Source organism: Limanda limanda, chromosome 12 (genome assembly GCF_963576545.1).
Source record: "Limanda limanda chromosome 12, fLimLim1.1, whole genome shotgun sequence".
Classification (NCBI taxonomy): domain Eukaryota; kingdom Metazoa; phylum Chordata; class Actinopteri; order Pleuronectiformes; family Pleuronectidae; genus Limanda; species Limanda limanda.
In genome coordinates, this window is record NC_083647.1 from 18,541,799 (window position 1) to 18,557,881 (window position 16,083).

At 40.6% G+C, this 16,083-nt stretch overlaps 2 protein-coding genes and 1 non-coding gene across 3 annotated transcripts; 1 reads left to right on the forward strand and 2 right to left on the reverse strand.

Annotated features, from left to right (window-relative positions):
- The first annotated feature begins 74 nt into the window (after nucleotides 1-74).
- On the forward strand, nucleotides 75-2,192 carry zgc:112416 (uncharacterized protein LOC550509 homolog). Its single transcript, XM_061082166.1, is given in 8 exon segments — nucleotides 75-152; nucleotides 258-314; nucleotides 465-522; nucleotides 820-893; nucleotides 1,061-1,315; nucleotides 1,413-1,473; nucleotides 1,572-1,708; nucleotides 1,998-2,192. Coding segments are annotated over 8 exon segments (915 nt in total).
- A 1,511-nt stretch (nucleotides 2,193-3,703) lies between these two features.
- On the reverse strand, nucleotides 3,704-3,776 carry trnak-uuu (transfer RNA lysine (anticodon UUU)). Its single transcript has one exon. It is a non-coding gene; the product is annotated as a tRNA-Lys (tRNA).
- A 349-nt stretch (nucleotides 3,777-4,125) lies between these two features.
- Nucleotides 4,126-13,418, reverse strand: atg9a (ATG9 autophagy related 9 homolog A (S. cerevisiae)). The gene is made up of 20 exons (XM_061082661.1): nucleotides 13,301-13,418; nucleotides 12,994-13,049; nucleotides 11,589-11,740; nucleotides 11,440-11,483; nucleotides 11,299-11,363; nucleotides 11,003-11,152; nucleotides 10,679-10,820; nucleotides 10,412-10,552; nucleotides 10,176-10,296; nucleotides 9,896-10,071; nucleotides 9,681-9,803; nucleotides 9,335-9,522; nucleotides 8,436-8,589; nucleotides 7,714-7,893; nucleotides 7,345-7,557; nucleotides 6,785-7,017; nucleotides 6,532-6,649; nucleotides 6,155-6,428; nucleotides 5,583-5,728; nucleotides 4,126-5,485 (listed from the first exon to the last, which is right to left on the reverse strand). Exons 3-20 carry the CDS (start codon nucleotides 11,689-11,691, stop codon nucleotides 5,477-5,479), a joined length of 2,580 nt encoding a protein of 859 aa, XP_060938644.1. The 5' UTR covers nucleotides 11,692-11,740; nucleotides 12,994-13,049; nucleotides 13,301-13,418; the 3' UTR covers nucleotides 4,126-5,476.
- Nucleotides 13,419-16,083: the final 2,665 nt, after the last annotated feature.

Here is a 16,083-nt window from a genome sequence, read left to right on the forward strand (position 1 = left end):
CTCTTCCCTCTCTCTTACATAAAGAACAGGTATGCAAGTCATGGTCAAGTGCCATTGGTAAACAAGGTTGTCTCATGGCAACCTCTGAATGCCTGCACTCAAACAAACAGGGCAACAAAAGGTTTGTGTGATTCCGAATGCCAAGATTTCAGGTAAAGTATTTACCTGCATGTCTAGTGTTGTAAGCGATTGTTGTCAATCCAGTACCGCAGCACATTACGATACAATAACAGTTCCTCTTTTGTGACATTTTGTAGGATGGTAGCTCCACTGTTAACCAGATGACAAAGCTCAAACTCAGACTGCTGGAGAAGGTAGGTGAGAAGATAGTCTGGAATTTTCACAACGCTTTTGTTTCAACATCAGTCACTTAAGGACTTTTTCTTCTCTAAAATCCTCAAGTAAAATTGTTATCTTGACTATTATAATTAAAATCAAGACACACATTTTTCTTACATTCCTAGAGACTGGAAAACAAAAAGCAGGATATGGACGACAGAGCAGAGTCGGCACAGTCTGCAAGTAAGATGACAAATAATTATTTGTGATGGAGAAAGTTGGTCATCTTCTTCACTAGTATAAACAGAAACCTATTACATCCATTTATGTTAAATTAGTTATGTACAAAGAAAACATACTTACTGCAAAAGTAAACCTGGTAGTAAACTGATGTAATGGTGAACGAGGAAGGAGTCTTGGGAACTTATTAAAGGAAAGTAACATTTTAAGAAGACACTGCAATGATATAGGCGGCAAACATTAGTGATAATAAAATGTTTGCAAGGTTTAGTTTGTGAGAACATGATTTTGTCTGCACAGGGACTTATGATGGGCATCTGGATGCACTGCATGTTGCACTGAGGCGAAAGCAGGAGCTCCTACAAAGACTGAGGGTCAGAACAAATGCTTTTATATTTGTGTTCCAAGATTATATTTTTTATTTACCTATAACTACCTTACAGAGGGATAAACAATACATAACTAATGTAACAAACACATAACAAACCAGGAAGTCCCCAAGAACTAATAGCATTACTTGTAACTGTCAATTCCTGTACAGGACCAGCATATGTTAGAAGACCTTCATAGACCTCACACCTGGGGAGGGTCCAGAAGAAATTACCAGTCCCATTTCGTCACTGTCCCACCGCGGCTGCCAGCACTCCCATCCATTGTACCCACTCACATCCACCACCCAGCCCCGGCTTTGACCCTCCAGCCGCCTCCACCACCTGCTGTGCCTCCGCGCATCATTCAACAGACTGTGAGGCACTCAGCATTAATCTCAGAAACAACCCACACCCCCAGATATGTTGTTTCAACTTGCAATCAAGACAGGAATAGTGTAAGAATAGTGCAAATGAAATATGCAAAAAGTAACCACGACCTCCTCTTTTTCTTTTTCACTTCAGCTCCCCCAGCATTCTCCACCTCAGCTGTATCCTGCTCTACGTTCAGGCAGCGTCAAAGAGGGTATACATGAGCAGATTGAGATATGTCTTATTTGAGTCTCTCTGTGTTCATCTGTTTGTTCATATACAGTGTATGTGTTTGTGTATGTTGCATTATAGACATGGTGGAATTAATGCTGATGCAAAATGCCCAGATGCACCAGATTATAATGCACAACATGATGCTGAAAGCCATGCCTCTTATGGCCCTGTCGCCAACCAGGGGACCCGATATCTGTGCCACCCACGTTGGACAGGTAAACACAAACACACTCTCTCTAACTAAAGCTGTATTCAGACCTTAACTCCGGAAAATATCTGAAAAATTGGGTCCAGACATTTTCTGGAGTTTGCCTTATAAATACAAAGAAAGCAGGAGGGGATTGTCTGGGTCAGTCAACATCAGGAAAACGTCAGTGTATGTCTGAAAGCTACTTTAGAATCAAAGCACAATGTTTCCACTCTTTACAAAACTGTCATCTCTATTTATATTCCCAAAAACGATATTTCTAGAACAGTTACCAAATAAACCCTATTTTTGTGCAGCCAGATGTCAGGACAAGAGGAGGTGCTGTCCATCATCATCATCACTACAGCCCTCACCCTGCAGCAACACAGCTGCCTCCTGTCAGTTACCCTCCATGGTTATCATCAGGCATCCCAGCAGGACAAGCAGGGGGTCACCTACCCCCCTTACACCATGCAACAGCACCAATCCCACTCCCAACTGTCAATGCGTAAGATGCACATGCACTAAAAGATAAATTTTATAAAAAGCAACATCACATTACCGCGATCCTTGCTTCTCTCCATTGGCTGAATTTATTTGAAGATTTTACCCCTTTTAAAGCACACCAGGGTCTGGCCCCAAGCTACTTCAGAGAACTGCTGACCCCTACTTTGGCTGTTCCAAAGTCCAGGTTGAAAACTAAAGGTGACCGTGCTTTTGCCCTCAGGTCCCCTCGGCTTTGGAACTGTCTACCTGACTAGATAAGGCTCGCCGAAGTTAAATCACATCTTTAAAACACATTTTTATAGACTTGCTTTCAGGGAATGTTGTGTTATTACCTGTTTTTTTCACCTTTTCTTGTTCATTTATTTTTATTGTCATATTACTCCATTTTTGTGTTCAGGTTTTCATGTGACAAAGCTCTATATTTATATTTATTATATTAACTATTAATTAGAACACTCATATGTTTCCGTCCACCTTGACGTGGTGGTCTGGCCTCCTTGTCACATTGCATCCTGCTGATTGCTATTTCTCTTTTATTTACGTTTTTTGCTTTGCTGTCAAGTTAGTTTCTAAACTCTGTATTAAAAAAGTGTATTCTTTTTATTACTATATTGTTATCATTTTTCCTAATATATTTTTATATTTTTTTACCTTTTTTTTTTCATTTGTCTGTTTCCTTACAGGACTCAAGTTTATCTCTGAGAATCCCTTGAGTAAAGTTTAAAGGAGAAGAATCCCTGTTTAAACAGCAGTGGTCAAACATTAGGAAAATAAAACTTCAATAACCAAGATTATACATTAAACCCATTGCGCATCATTCACCAATGGAGTTACTGTTGACACACTTTATTGTGGACATGAATCATGTATGAATGGAAGACAAATAAACCAGATAATAAACAGTGACGATCGTGGGAATCAAACTTAATCTCAGCACGTGTTTTTTTTACCCCCTTAAAAAAAACCACTTGGTACGTCACCTGAAGTGCGCAACCTATCGCGAAGTTTAGACTAGCCCTCTATTTAGTGAAGTCCATTTAAAGAGCAAGAACATCACGGACATTAACAGGTACGTTTGCTTACTAAGGTTTTAAGTTTGAGCAATTTATGTGTATAACGTAGTGATGACGAGATGAAGCTTCATGGCGCTTTGAAGCTCTCCATCCAATCGGTTCACTCGTGGTTCATTAAGTTTCGCAAGGCTTTGAACGTCACCACAACGTCATCAACACAAGCCTTTATACTATACGCACTTCACAACAATGCTAGAAATGTATCATGCTAGCTTAGCCAAACACCTGCATCGTAGTTGATTCGCATCTGGATAAAATGTTGCAAATTTAGAATAACGCTCGTTCATGCGCAATTTCAATGGAGACTTTACACACATTGTAGTACAACTCTTCGTGTTTCGCTTTCCTTCTTTTCAGTTTAGACTTTGTTAATTACAAAAAAAAAGAAGATTAATTCACGCTAGAAAATGTTCATCGGAGGGACGAGAGACGCAAAAGATGTTCGCCCGAACAGGGACTTGAACCCTGGACCCTCAGATTAAAAGTCTGATGCTCTACCGACTGAGCTATCCGGGCTCTGAAAACATGTACTTGCTCATTTACATGAAATATGTCGCAACCAGATCATGATTATGACTTGCAATATTATTGTCTAGATGCTATGTTAGTCAAATAGCTACATAGGGTGGCATGCTAGCCAGTTAGCACCTATGCCATTAGCTGTTAGCGGCTAACTTCGCTTAGGGCAAAGGTAGTGAAGAGCTAACGGGCTAACTGCTAACGTGTTAGCCTTCATGTCTTGCTGGTGCCACCGTTCAGACTTCTCGCAACAGTAAAACACAACGTTGGGTCAAAGCGACTCTCCGGCCCAGTATTAACCAGCCAGTCCGCGGCCATCGTCATAAAACTTCTCAACACTTCTTCGTTAATGTTTTCAGTGTAAACACAAAATCACTGAATCGTGTTTAATAGATGAGATTGCAGCTGTACAAAATGGTAGTTTACAGGATCTACAAACAGTGATCACTCTTTTAATCTAACTTTACAGCGTTGAACCACAACATTACCATCAATCGTCATGACACGTCCCTTTTGATAAATAAAATAATTAAAAAACTATATGAAAACATACAAACAATCCCTCAGTTGATTAAAGTGCATATTTCTCTTAAAGAACTGTGGCTTAATGTCATGCTGTGAGTGATCAGGATCTGATGGAGGGTCAGTATTCTTTGGGTGATGTCTGTACAACTCTTCAGAAGACGGATGGATTTAGTCATGCACTTGTGCTCGGGGCGTCTTGTATGACAACAAATCAATATCCCATGCTTTAAACAGCATCGCTTGCCCACAGCACCCATAGAAAAATAGAACAAATAAAACAATCAAACAGGTACACAGTAAAACCTGGGTGAAATCAGATGACAATGTGCTCACACACAGCATCTCTGGTTAGACAAAATTCTGGCCTTATAATTGTGTTAATGTGATGAGTTTGGTATTCTGTATGGTTTCTGTGACTTTACCCAATAACATTTATTTACAAATACCAGGCTTCTTTGTACAATCTATATTTAAAATTAGTTTCTAACTGTGCAAACTGGGCCAAACGTCAGGAAAAGTTTGATAACATTTTCAAAATGTCAGTCGAACTTTGTAAAGCAATGACTGCACAATGGAATTTAAAAATAGACAGAGATGCAAGCTGCACAGGCGTCTGATTCCAGAGCAGATATACACAATGAAAGTCTGTGTGTGACCAACATATTTTTGAATACATCCTGGTTAAATGCTGTTACTTTTAGACACAATAAATTCTTCAAATTTTGAATTACTGCAATCACCTTGTGGTCAAATTGTTTCTCAGGAGTGTTTAGAAGTATTGTTACATCGCAGCAACACAAAAACTGTCATTATGTATTCCCACGACACCATAAAAACTGTAGAATTATGTAACGTATCAATAGCAATTGTAAATAACTTGATCCTGTAGGTCCTCTTCTGACGCACAGATCCGTAGATTTACCCTGTAGGCATATAGGAAGTCATAAAGTACATCATGGATGTCACAAGCTCATTGTGTCCTTTAATGGCCGACAGTAACATGACTCTAAACTAGTCCAGATGGTTTCACTACTGGAGTATTTTCAGGGATCATGGCACATCTTTTGCATTCGCATCTTCATCTGCGTCCAATCAGATGGTCAATCCTGGGGTGAGGATATGATGAGTTGTCTATGGAAGGCGGGGCGATGATTCGTATTCACATGGCGCAGTTATGTAGTCTAAAGTGAGACAGAGGGAACAAAAATATTAGTTTACTTGCAATTTGCTTGGGAAAAATCAACAACACCATCCCAACCAATCTAACACAGTGTTCACCTTTTGTACGTTAGGAGGCATCTCATCCTCTGAGCTCTCCTCCGGCACTGGCCCGTGGTGTCGTGGTGCTCCCTGGCCGTCGTCTGCCCACCCTCCCATGGGGAGACGGGCTGACCTCACCACCTTCCCCCCTGCACCAAAAGAGTCTGGAGAGCAGAAAGTTTGGTTGTTCAGCAACACTGATCTGTACAGCACCGGCACTGCAGTGATCTCAGTTGGTGGTTTGCAAATACTTAAATAGCATGAGCCCACTTAGTTATTATATTAAACCAGTGTTAGAATGTAAAAATGTAAAAAACTCAGCTGCTCACTTTTGAGAAAGTTGAGAAAGTTTTGTGCATCATACAACTTGTTTTTTTATCCCAGAAGTTCTTCTCCTAAACTGATCTTACATCTTTTTTTATCCATTGTTTTCATTCATAAAACATAACAGTGCTAAAAGAAGTGCAAGGCCTTTGTGACAGTATCAAAAGAGTTAATATGATCTGTAATGTAATGTTAATCTACTATTAGAAGGAGACAAGAGAAATGTAACATTATATGAGATAACATATACAAACAGTAATAGATACCAGTGGTTGGTCTGCCATATCTCTGATGGCTGCTTCCCTGTGATGCTGCTGCCGCCTCCTGGCCCATGAAGGTACTGCTGGTGGCTGAAGCTGAAGTGGGAATGGCACTGGGACTGGGAACTGTGGTGGGGTAAGTGTGTGAGCGGGGTAAATTTCTAGAACGAGGGGTGGGCTGGCTCCTCACTTCATCTGGAATGCTGTCACTGCTTTCATCGCTCTCCTGCCTGTGCCAGGTGTGACGAGACACCTCGCCCAGGGACTGCTGTTTGTGAAGCTACAAGGACAAAACACAAAGATACTGTCGGACGTCTGATGCATGGGACTCAGGATGGAGAGGATCTCTATGAACATCTCTCATGTGGGCACATCAAACTTACCTCATGCATGTAAATTGCATGGATGCTCATCTCAGTGGAGGCATACTCTGATAGGACCAAACTGGTGAGCTGACCCTCCCATGCACTGCTGCCCGAGCTCACAGTTCTGGCATCAGTCCTACAGGAGGAGAGGGAACAAATGTGAAGACAATTATGAAATAAAGAGGAAAAACTGGGGATGAGAACAGGGAAGAAGGCAGCTAAGTGATTATGTTTTGAGTTGAGGCAAATTTACAAAGTAGTAGTTTCTTACCCCGAGCTTGCCATTGCTTTGCTCATGGCTGACGTGTTGCAGCCGGCAGTTTGGTGAGCGGCACTCAAACTTCCTCTGAGGTGCAGACTGCTGCTGATTGGGGAAAGAGAGCGCAAGGCAGATGCTCCGTCGCTTACACCAGCTGCGTGATTGGCCAAAAAGCTATCTCTGCCAAAATGGACAGAGCCCAGCGTGGAGGGACCTTCCAAGAGGTTTGCAACGAGGCTCCTCGGCTATAAAAGAGAGAGAGATATAGCAAGACGTTGAGACAGAGATGCACTTCCTCCTTAAATGTAAACCATTTAAGGAATTAAGGCTTGTTTACTTTAAGAAATTCAGTTATAAGGTAAATGAAATAAAAATTTGAGAAAACAATTTTGTGCAAAATTAGATTTAAATACAATTGGCAATATTATCTATTGTTAAAACGTCAATAATTTGAGAGATGCAGAGAAAGGGTTGGAGAGAACAGAGTCAATCTAATTTTACCTCTGAAGTGACAGGACATTTATCCTTGCATCACTGTGACACTGAACATGAGTGTTATCTTGTCTCCATACCTCAGACTCGGACAGCGAGAGTGGATGATTATCTCCAGGAATCCCGGTGGCCTCTCTGTGAACTCTCTCTTTCAACTGGCTGATGAAGTGTGTCGTCTCTTGAGGAGGCTGCCACTGAGGGTTGGTGATGGCAAAGTGCATCAGAGATAACTCTGTTTTTCCATCCTCCGCCTGCTGGTAGATAGACGCCTCTGTCTTCCCTGCTGACATCCACTAAAGAGGGAGTAAAGTTTTAAGACATACTCATTATTCAACTTTTAAATTAATGAATGTAATACATGCCAATCAGTTTATACCCAAGTACATTAAATGTGTCTACAACTGTGTCTACATGAGTGTATGACTGCACATGTTGTGTTGGTCCCTCACCGCAGGGTGTCCATGCTGCCTGATGTCCATCTGGGCAAAGGAGCACGTGTCACCCACCCCGATCACCTCCACCGTAAAGTTCCTGAAGAAATCAATGATCTCCAGAGACTTTCTCCTCAGACAGAAGATCAGGATGATGGGAGTCACCACTGGACTGAGCAGCTCCTCTAGAATAAAGACCTGGAAGCAAAACACATGGACATTGATGTAACAGTCAGGTACAGGGATTGAGCAAAGTTTTACAAAAACTAACATGAACATTTGATTCTAACAAAAATAATATTATATATTAATTTTGACTGAGATGTTGAAGAAATATTGTGATTTAAAGATTTAGAGTTTTAAGGTGCCATCAGATATGAAAGGAGGGATTGTAGAGTAAATCCACTCTCCTAACAAGTACCGACAAGGTATTTCACACTGAAACTCTACATTTCTTCAGTGGATATACAGACAGCAGAAATCAGTGGTTTTTAATGGTCTGGTTTATGACACTGTATGAATGCAAATAATATGTGAAAATAAAGTTTGCTATTAGAAAATGAATCTGTGTGTACATTAAACAATAATCTCAAGATTATTGTAATTGCATTGAAAGTTAAATAGGAATTCATGCTCTAAGAGAATTTGTCAATATTTTGCAAGTGTTGACATTTTCGAGTGAATTGAAATGTGGCTATTCTGAGTCTCGGTCTCTTTTCCTAATCAATATTTGTACTCACTGCTTTGTACTGGAAGAGCTGGGAGAACTGGTCGCGGGTCTCATATCTATGTGCGTTGCCCTGCCAGTGGTCGGGCATGTAGTGGATATGAGCCAAAATAACCCGCAACAGCTGCTCAGGACAAAACACCATGTGCTTATCAGGAATAAATGACCTGAAGAAAGAGAAATGGTGGAGAATTAGAACTTAAATCTTGCAATGTAAGTTGAAGTATATTGGATGACAGCTGGCTTTCACTGCCCTCACTAAACACTCCGTTCAAGGCAAATAAACAGTTCCCTCTGTTGAAACTCAAAAATCAAAGCAAAAGACGTTTCTACCTTTAAAATGTATTAGATAAATATAGGTCTAGAATTAAAAGATAAACCATACATCTACAATCTAAGGAATTCTGTGAGTCTTGAATGGTTTTAAGTAAGAAACTGAACTGCACCATCTGTTAGTAGAACTCCCTGATATTTAAGAATTTAATTCAGAGCTAACACACATATTAAGTAGTCAGGAGCTACTTAAGAGAGGAAACCCGCTTATTCCCATTTTCAGTAAACTGCCCAAGAGCATTAAAGGGATTATAAATCTGGGAAGCTTTCAAAGTGCAATAAAGGAATGGCTAAGGGATAACATACGCTAATTTTCTAGTTGGAGATTTGTCCCTTATCCATGTTGTATTTGTTTATCTAATGTTTGCTACTTGATATTTGTTTTACAGTGATGAACTTAATACTTCAAAAGGGAGGAGTGATCAACTAGCTAAGTTTCAGATGTGTATTAAGTTTTACTGATTAGCTGATTAAGGCTGTGCTACTATAATCTTTGCTCCCTCTTTTCCTTAAATCAACTGTGTGCATTTAAATAGATGAGACGAGCAGACAGATTAAAAGGTTGACGCTCATCCTGACCTGCAGACTGTGATACACACTCCCAGCAGAGTGATCGACGACAGAACATGTTCTACTGCAAGAACATCCTCGTCATAGATGGTCAGGGCGATGAGAACCGCCAGGAGAGACCCAGCAAAGAACGCTATATTTTTGGCAACCACCGTCAGCAGTGGTGAAAGGAAACAGTTCATGTACTTGGACGCAGCCTGGAGGGAATGGAAAGAGGAAGAGGAAAGGAGGAAACAAAATAATAATTAACACTATGAGCATGGATGAGAAGTACCAGTGTGTCATGGGACTTTCTGAACATCCATGTACAGAGGGATTCTGTGCATTTATTAAAAAGATTAGCTAGTCCACCGACCTTGTAACCTTTGCTGAGGCGTGACATGAGCTCGTGGTCCAGCTCGTTGAAGTGACGCAGGTAACAGCGACCGTAGAGAGACCAGCATCTCGCCCCCAGAGAACCAGGCTCTCGCTTGATCACCTAGATAAAGAGACATGCAACAAACTAGTGTCTAGGGCTTTATATAAAATATGTTGGTCTTTACAGTACGTATCTTGATCTGGAGCCTTTACCTCAGTGTAACTAAAGAAGGCGTAGAGAATCTGCCACACCAGAATGACCGGACACAGTAGCAGATTGGCGATGCCGATCCATAGGATGCGAGAGGCGAGCCTGTCAGCCAGCTCCAGCCTGTTGCCTCCTCTCTTATATTCTGGTTTTAGGCTCCACTCATTCTCAAACAGAGAGCCTACAGAGAAACAAATATTTGAATAAATGGATGTAAAATAGGCGAATATCAAAAGTAGACGCATATCGTACAAATATAATGAGTCGCAGTGACCATACACACACCTGGCCCCCAGAAGAAGATTAGCTCAAAATTGTACTTGAGCCCCCGAGTGTAGAAAACACTGTCCCCAAGCATAGGAAGTCGAAACCGAACAGGAAGGAGTGACTTATTCACCATGGCAACCTGGAGAAGAGCAGGAAGACAGCTTTGGTTTGAGGTCACAATGTTTTCTTATAAACAGAGACAGATATGTTAGTTTTGAACTGTGTTATTATGATAGCATCACAAATAAACGCACCATGTAGTTTTTAAAGCGGAGGATGCGGTGGTAGATGTCGAGCTCGGACAGTTCCTTCTTGTGGATGCAGATCTGGTGTTCTTTCTGGATCTCCACTATCCTGGCCTGGACCTCCTGCCATGTTGCGTAAGGAAGCTCTGACTGAGAAGAAAAGGCTCGGTGAAGGCTACATGAAACAATATATTATCATCTGAGACTATAATAAATCTGGCTGGGTCCATTTAATGTGAACAGAACAAATCCCATGACAGTGTTTATCTGACTAACCATGGTCATCTTGAGGGCATTGATGTAAAAGGATCGGATCTCCCAGTAACAGCAGACATTGTAGATGAACTTGACGAGCCGATGTAGCCAGAACACCCCAGAGATTATCAGCAAAAAGATCACAAACACATTGTCTCGGATACTAGAGGAGAAAATATGAACTTTTATCAGTAAATGTTAATGTACAGAAACGTATTCAGCAGCATTTCGGTCTGTCTGGGTAAACAACTTCACTTCAAATACATTTAAGCTTAATCAGTGACGACAGAGGGGATGATCTATTCAAACTGATATATGGTTGAAAGTGTAAATGTGAATACTCACTGAGCACTGCAGACGTTTACTGGAAGGAAGGCATCTGGCAAGGTAACTTTAGAGGAATCCGTGTGATTTACAAACTTGTTGGCAAAGAGGATGTCATAATCGACACAGTTAGCTAGAAATACGGTGAAGCCGACCACAAACAGCAATTGACTGCATGGAAAAAGAAAGGAGGAGGAGGTGAGAAAAGACAGGAATAATTAGGAAACATGAAAACATGGATGTAAGGCATATTACAATTCACAGACGTCATTTACTAGTCGGAAAAATAATATTTTAAGAAGGACAAGGATACGTACACCAGCTCAAAAATCTCTCCCAGCAGCATACAGGTGAATCCATTCTTCTGATGCAGATTATAGACGTAAGGAAGGTCAAGGAAAGCAAAAAACAATTCACAGAACAAAAATAATATTTGCCAACACAATGTTCAAGGATATTCTCTGAAAAAACAGGTCCAGATTTTCTATGTGGTGCCACTGGGCTGCAAAAGAAGAGAAGAATGTGATTCTCTATGCGATAAATTCATTATCAATTTGTATTCTGAGTGAGTGTGTGTGTGTGTGTGTGTGTGTGTTTGTTGTCATACATTTGCCTCCTTCAGGCACATGCATCAGCAGGTTCTCCTCTCCAGGGGGAGAGTCGCTGTAGGAAGCCTCCAGCCGCTGGTACTCTGTGTCAAAGTGGGCCATCGTGACAGCAGCTTCAGTTTCACCAAGTCGCCGAACCCACTGCTACAGCCTGGACAAGAGGGGAAAGCAGCGGAAGATGAGAGCAAAGGAAGAGTGTTCGAGATATGAAGAAATTGTAAAGAAAAAATGTAGAAAGCAATATATATAACAAAGAAATTGAGAGTACCTTACCATTGATCTTTGAGGAGAAACACTGCTAATAACACTACTAGTTTTTTCCCCCATTATTTAAAATTAATTTCTCAAGGAAAAAAAAAAAAGGAAAGTTCAGTTTCACCAGATCCTTCTGAGGAGAGATCAGCGACAGTGCAATAACCCGTTCCCTGGTTTCTTGCTTACTAAGAAGGTTCAAAAGTAGACCTGGTTAAAGTGCATTTTCCTTATTCAATATTGAAGCCTGCTCATGCTGCACATGCTTCACAGGGGTAGTATAATGCAATCTGTCATATTGGGAGTACAGATATGTATACGTGTGTGTAATTTCGTGCAGATTGGCTGGACCTTTGCAGAGGTATGCTCTCGCCATTCTTGTTTCTCTCTGCAGTTTGATGTGGCCATATGTGGCTCTATACTACTTTTGATTTACATCTATGTTACTGTGTGTATAAGCTAAATGTCAATTCAACAAACCACAATCTCAAATGCTGTGTGGTTGTAGGTTGCCCTTGATCGAGACACGTGTGTGTGTGCAACTTTCATCTGAGTGGGTAGTGGTGTGTGGCAAGTTTATGTGCTGGCTCTGTGGTCATAATCTTTAACTATCTTGTAAGATTAGCACTACTCTCCTCCTATCCACTGTGTACCTTATGACTGCATACTATGTTGCACTGTGAACTTTGTTTTGATTACTTATTTTGTTGCTTGTTGCGTATTTTTGTGTACCTTTATCAGAGAGAAACAGAATTTCAATCCCATCTATGTCTGGAACATTATCAGAATTGACAAACAGTTTACTTTGACTTTGCTCTAACACCTGGATATTGCATCTGCTCTTGTCAGTCATATAGAAACTTAGAGATGAGCTAAAACGAAACCATAGTAATATGCTACAGAATACAACTCAAAAAGTACAAATAATGGCACCTGGGCGGCAAAGAGAATATGGCAGGATGGCTCCATAATGCAAATGTCTTATTTAGAAGTAATAACACTGTGATGTTGTATAAGAGGAAAGGGGCGGTTCCCTTGGCATGGGGACATTACACCGCCGCTCCAGATGAGATTTAGCTCAGGTTATACACAGGTTCACCTCCTACAGGAAATACATGATACACCTTATGTCAGCTGAAGACGTTTTATTACCTCCATTGCAGAACAGCCCGTCCCGCCCAGCTCTTGTGTTTGCTCAACATGCCCAGCTGTGGAGAAGGAGGAAGAGACAGACACGTCGTTTAAAGCGAACACAGTCGATGTCCCCTCGGCAGGGACAACACAAGGCTGAGTCCACTCGGGGAGGGGGGTGGCTGGTTAGAGGGAACAGCGGGTTCAGGTGTTGTTGTTGAGCTTTGACAGCAGAGGCCCGTCTTCGAGATAAAAACAAACATGTCCCCTCCCGAGACCACCAGCCCCGTCCCGCCTCATGTGAGGGTCCCGTCCCCGAGAGACTCACCTGCTCCTCGGCCGTGTCACAGTCAGATCCCCCCCCTGGTTCTTCTTCTGGTGTCCGTGTTGTTTAAAAACAGTCTCTCCGGTTGCTTCTCAGTTTCGGTTTCCACACAGCAGCGAGGCATCTGCCGCGGCTGAGTGTCAGCGCCTGTCGTCCAATCAGAGGACGGGGTTCTCCAACTGCTAGCTCAGCAGCCAATCGTGTTCGAGGAGGGGCGGGCTCTGTAGTGATCCTCCATGACGGCTCCTCGCCACCGACTGTGTTGAACTGGTCTTGACTGCCATCGTCTGGTCGTTTATAGAAACACGACCACTACTACTACTATTGTTATTATTATTAATATAATAATAATTATTGTTGTTGTTGTTGTTGTTGTTGTTGTCGTACTGGTTATTGTTGAGTACAATATTATGTTCAATATTTCTTAATATAGTAGTACTAGTAATAAGTAAGTAATAATAATTATAAAGAATCAGAATTATTTTTATTGCTAAGTATATTTGCACATATTGGAAATTGCCATGGTGTGGTTGGTGCACTGTACATAAAACATAAAACAACAATATATACATTAAGACAACAATATATACAGTAAAATGTATATATGATTCTTCTTCTTTCTGCTCCTTTTCATTCAAGATTTGAGATGTTGTGTTTGCATTTCAATTGGTTTGTTTGGTCGATGAATTAAAGAAACTTATATATAACAATAATGAAAATAATACTGTACGATCACATTAATGATGTGTAATCCCTGATGTATCACCTATTACTCAGTGGTGTAGCAGTGAGGAGACAAGTCAAACTGAGTAGGCTCCCCCTCAACACGTGAATATAACAAACAAGGCTTTACAATTGTAACCTGGAGTTTTGATTTATGAATGGTATTAACATTATATTTAATGTGTTTGAGTTAGTTTAGTTAATGGCCTAAATAAAAAAGAAAATGACATAAGGCAACACCTCCCTAAAGAGCCATTTTGAATATGGAACATGAACAGATGCATATGAATTAGACTTCATGCAGGTATCGAGGGTAACCCTTTATTTCCGTTTTACAAATTGTTTCCTCAAGAAGTTTTCTAAAAAAATAACAAGTTGATTTCTTATTAATTACAGGACAAAGTGAGACTATGGTTCATTCATAACAATGTGAACTATAAATGAACATTTACTTGGGCTTAATGTAGCTGTTCTTTTAGGAAATCCTATTTTCTTTCTATCTGTTAGAACTGTATTCTTCTCTCCTTGCAAATCACCAAGTAAATAAACAAATTATGAGGAAATGATTGAACACTCATGTCAGACTCTTATGTTCTTTTTTGCACATAAGATTGTATGAATTAGATTTCGATAAGCGTTCAGCAGTTGACTCCACAGTAAACATGATGCTCTGCAAAGCCAAGCTCATCTTCTGTCGCTCTCTGCTGTGATGAATATTCATATATGATCGTTAAGCCTCTGGAATGACAGCTGGGCTTTTGTTCACTGTGTCAATGCAGCAATTACTCTGTTAACACATCACTGTGTGTGGGCTATATGTGTGTTAATGTGCATGTGTTTGTGTGAATGTGTGTGTGTGTGTATACCTTTGTGTATTTGACTTAATGATGAGGATTTCATTAACCAGTCTATCCAACGAGAAACTAATTATTGGGATTTATTATTACTTTCACTCCCAGACATGGTTATGGAGCAACACAACAGTAACACAAACACATAGACACACTCACGAATATACAAACACTGTCATTACTGTTCATTCTCTGACATTTCTACAGGTTCTTCATTCATCTAATACATTGTAACCTCCCTCTTACACATATGCAATAAAGAACAAATTATTTAACCATGCATGTCTGACAGTGTGTGTATTTGTTTGTGTGTGTTGTACATTTAAAAAAGGCAGGGGTGTCTTGAGTCAGGGGGGAGTCTGTGTAATCCAGTTATTATAGTGATCTGCGTAATTTAATCTGTTCTGATTAGGATTAGGCTTTATTCAACTTAATCCAGGAGAAAGAGTCTGTCACAACCCAGCGCACCACACAGGAACCGAGATGTTGAGACAACACACTGTATGATTCAAAGCGGTTGACTGTGAGTCAGAGTCTCTCTGTGCCTCTACACTAAATTGATGGGTCATGTTTGAGCTGATTACTTAAATTTGTATATGTACAGGAAAATAACTAAGTAAAACCAAATTGAAAAAAGTAAAATGCAGATGTTGCAGATGGATTAAAGAAATTCCCAATTTTTCTGTCCTGACTGACTCAGTGAAAAAATGTTTAACCTTTTTGCTGATCCCATCGGATGTAATACAAACAAAAAGGAATCTTAAATAGATTATCTCAGCATTTACTTACTGATTAAGTACCTAACGGCTACATGAAGCATTGACATAACATTTTAAAGATAATTTTATCCCGCTTCTAAAACGTTTATTGATTTACGTATTGTTGAGTTTATTTAAGATTTAATCACATTTATTAAATGCAAAATCTCAGCTTTTGAATAACTTAACATATTGTATAATTCTGACCGAAGTGTGTATGTGTGTGTGTATGTCTCTAAGCATGTGTGCTCTGCTGCAGGCTATAGCCGGATGATTAAATTACCCCACTGTCTGTCGGGAATTAGAGGGCTGCATTGACAGCTAATTTGTTCCAAAGACGTGCTGTCATGCTGCCATGCAGCCCATGGGTGGTGCATGGGGTTAGCAGGGTGGGGGAGTGGGGCGTGTCAGGTGGGGGTGCTCTGGGTGGGGGTAGGGAAAAGGGAAACAGGAT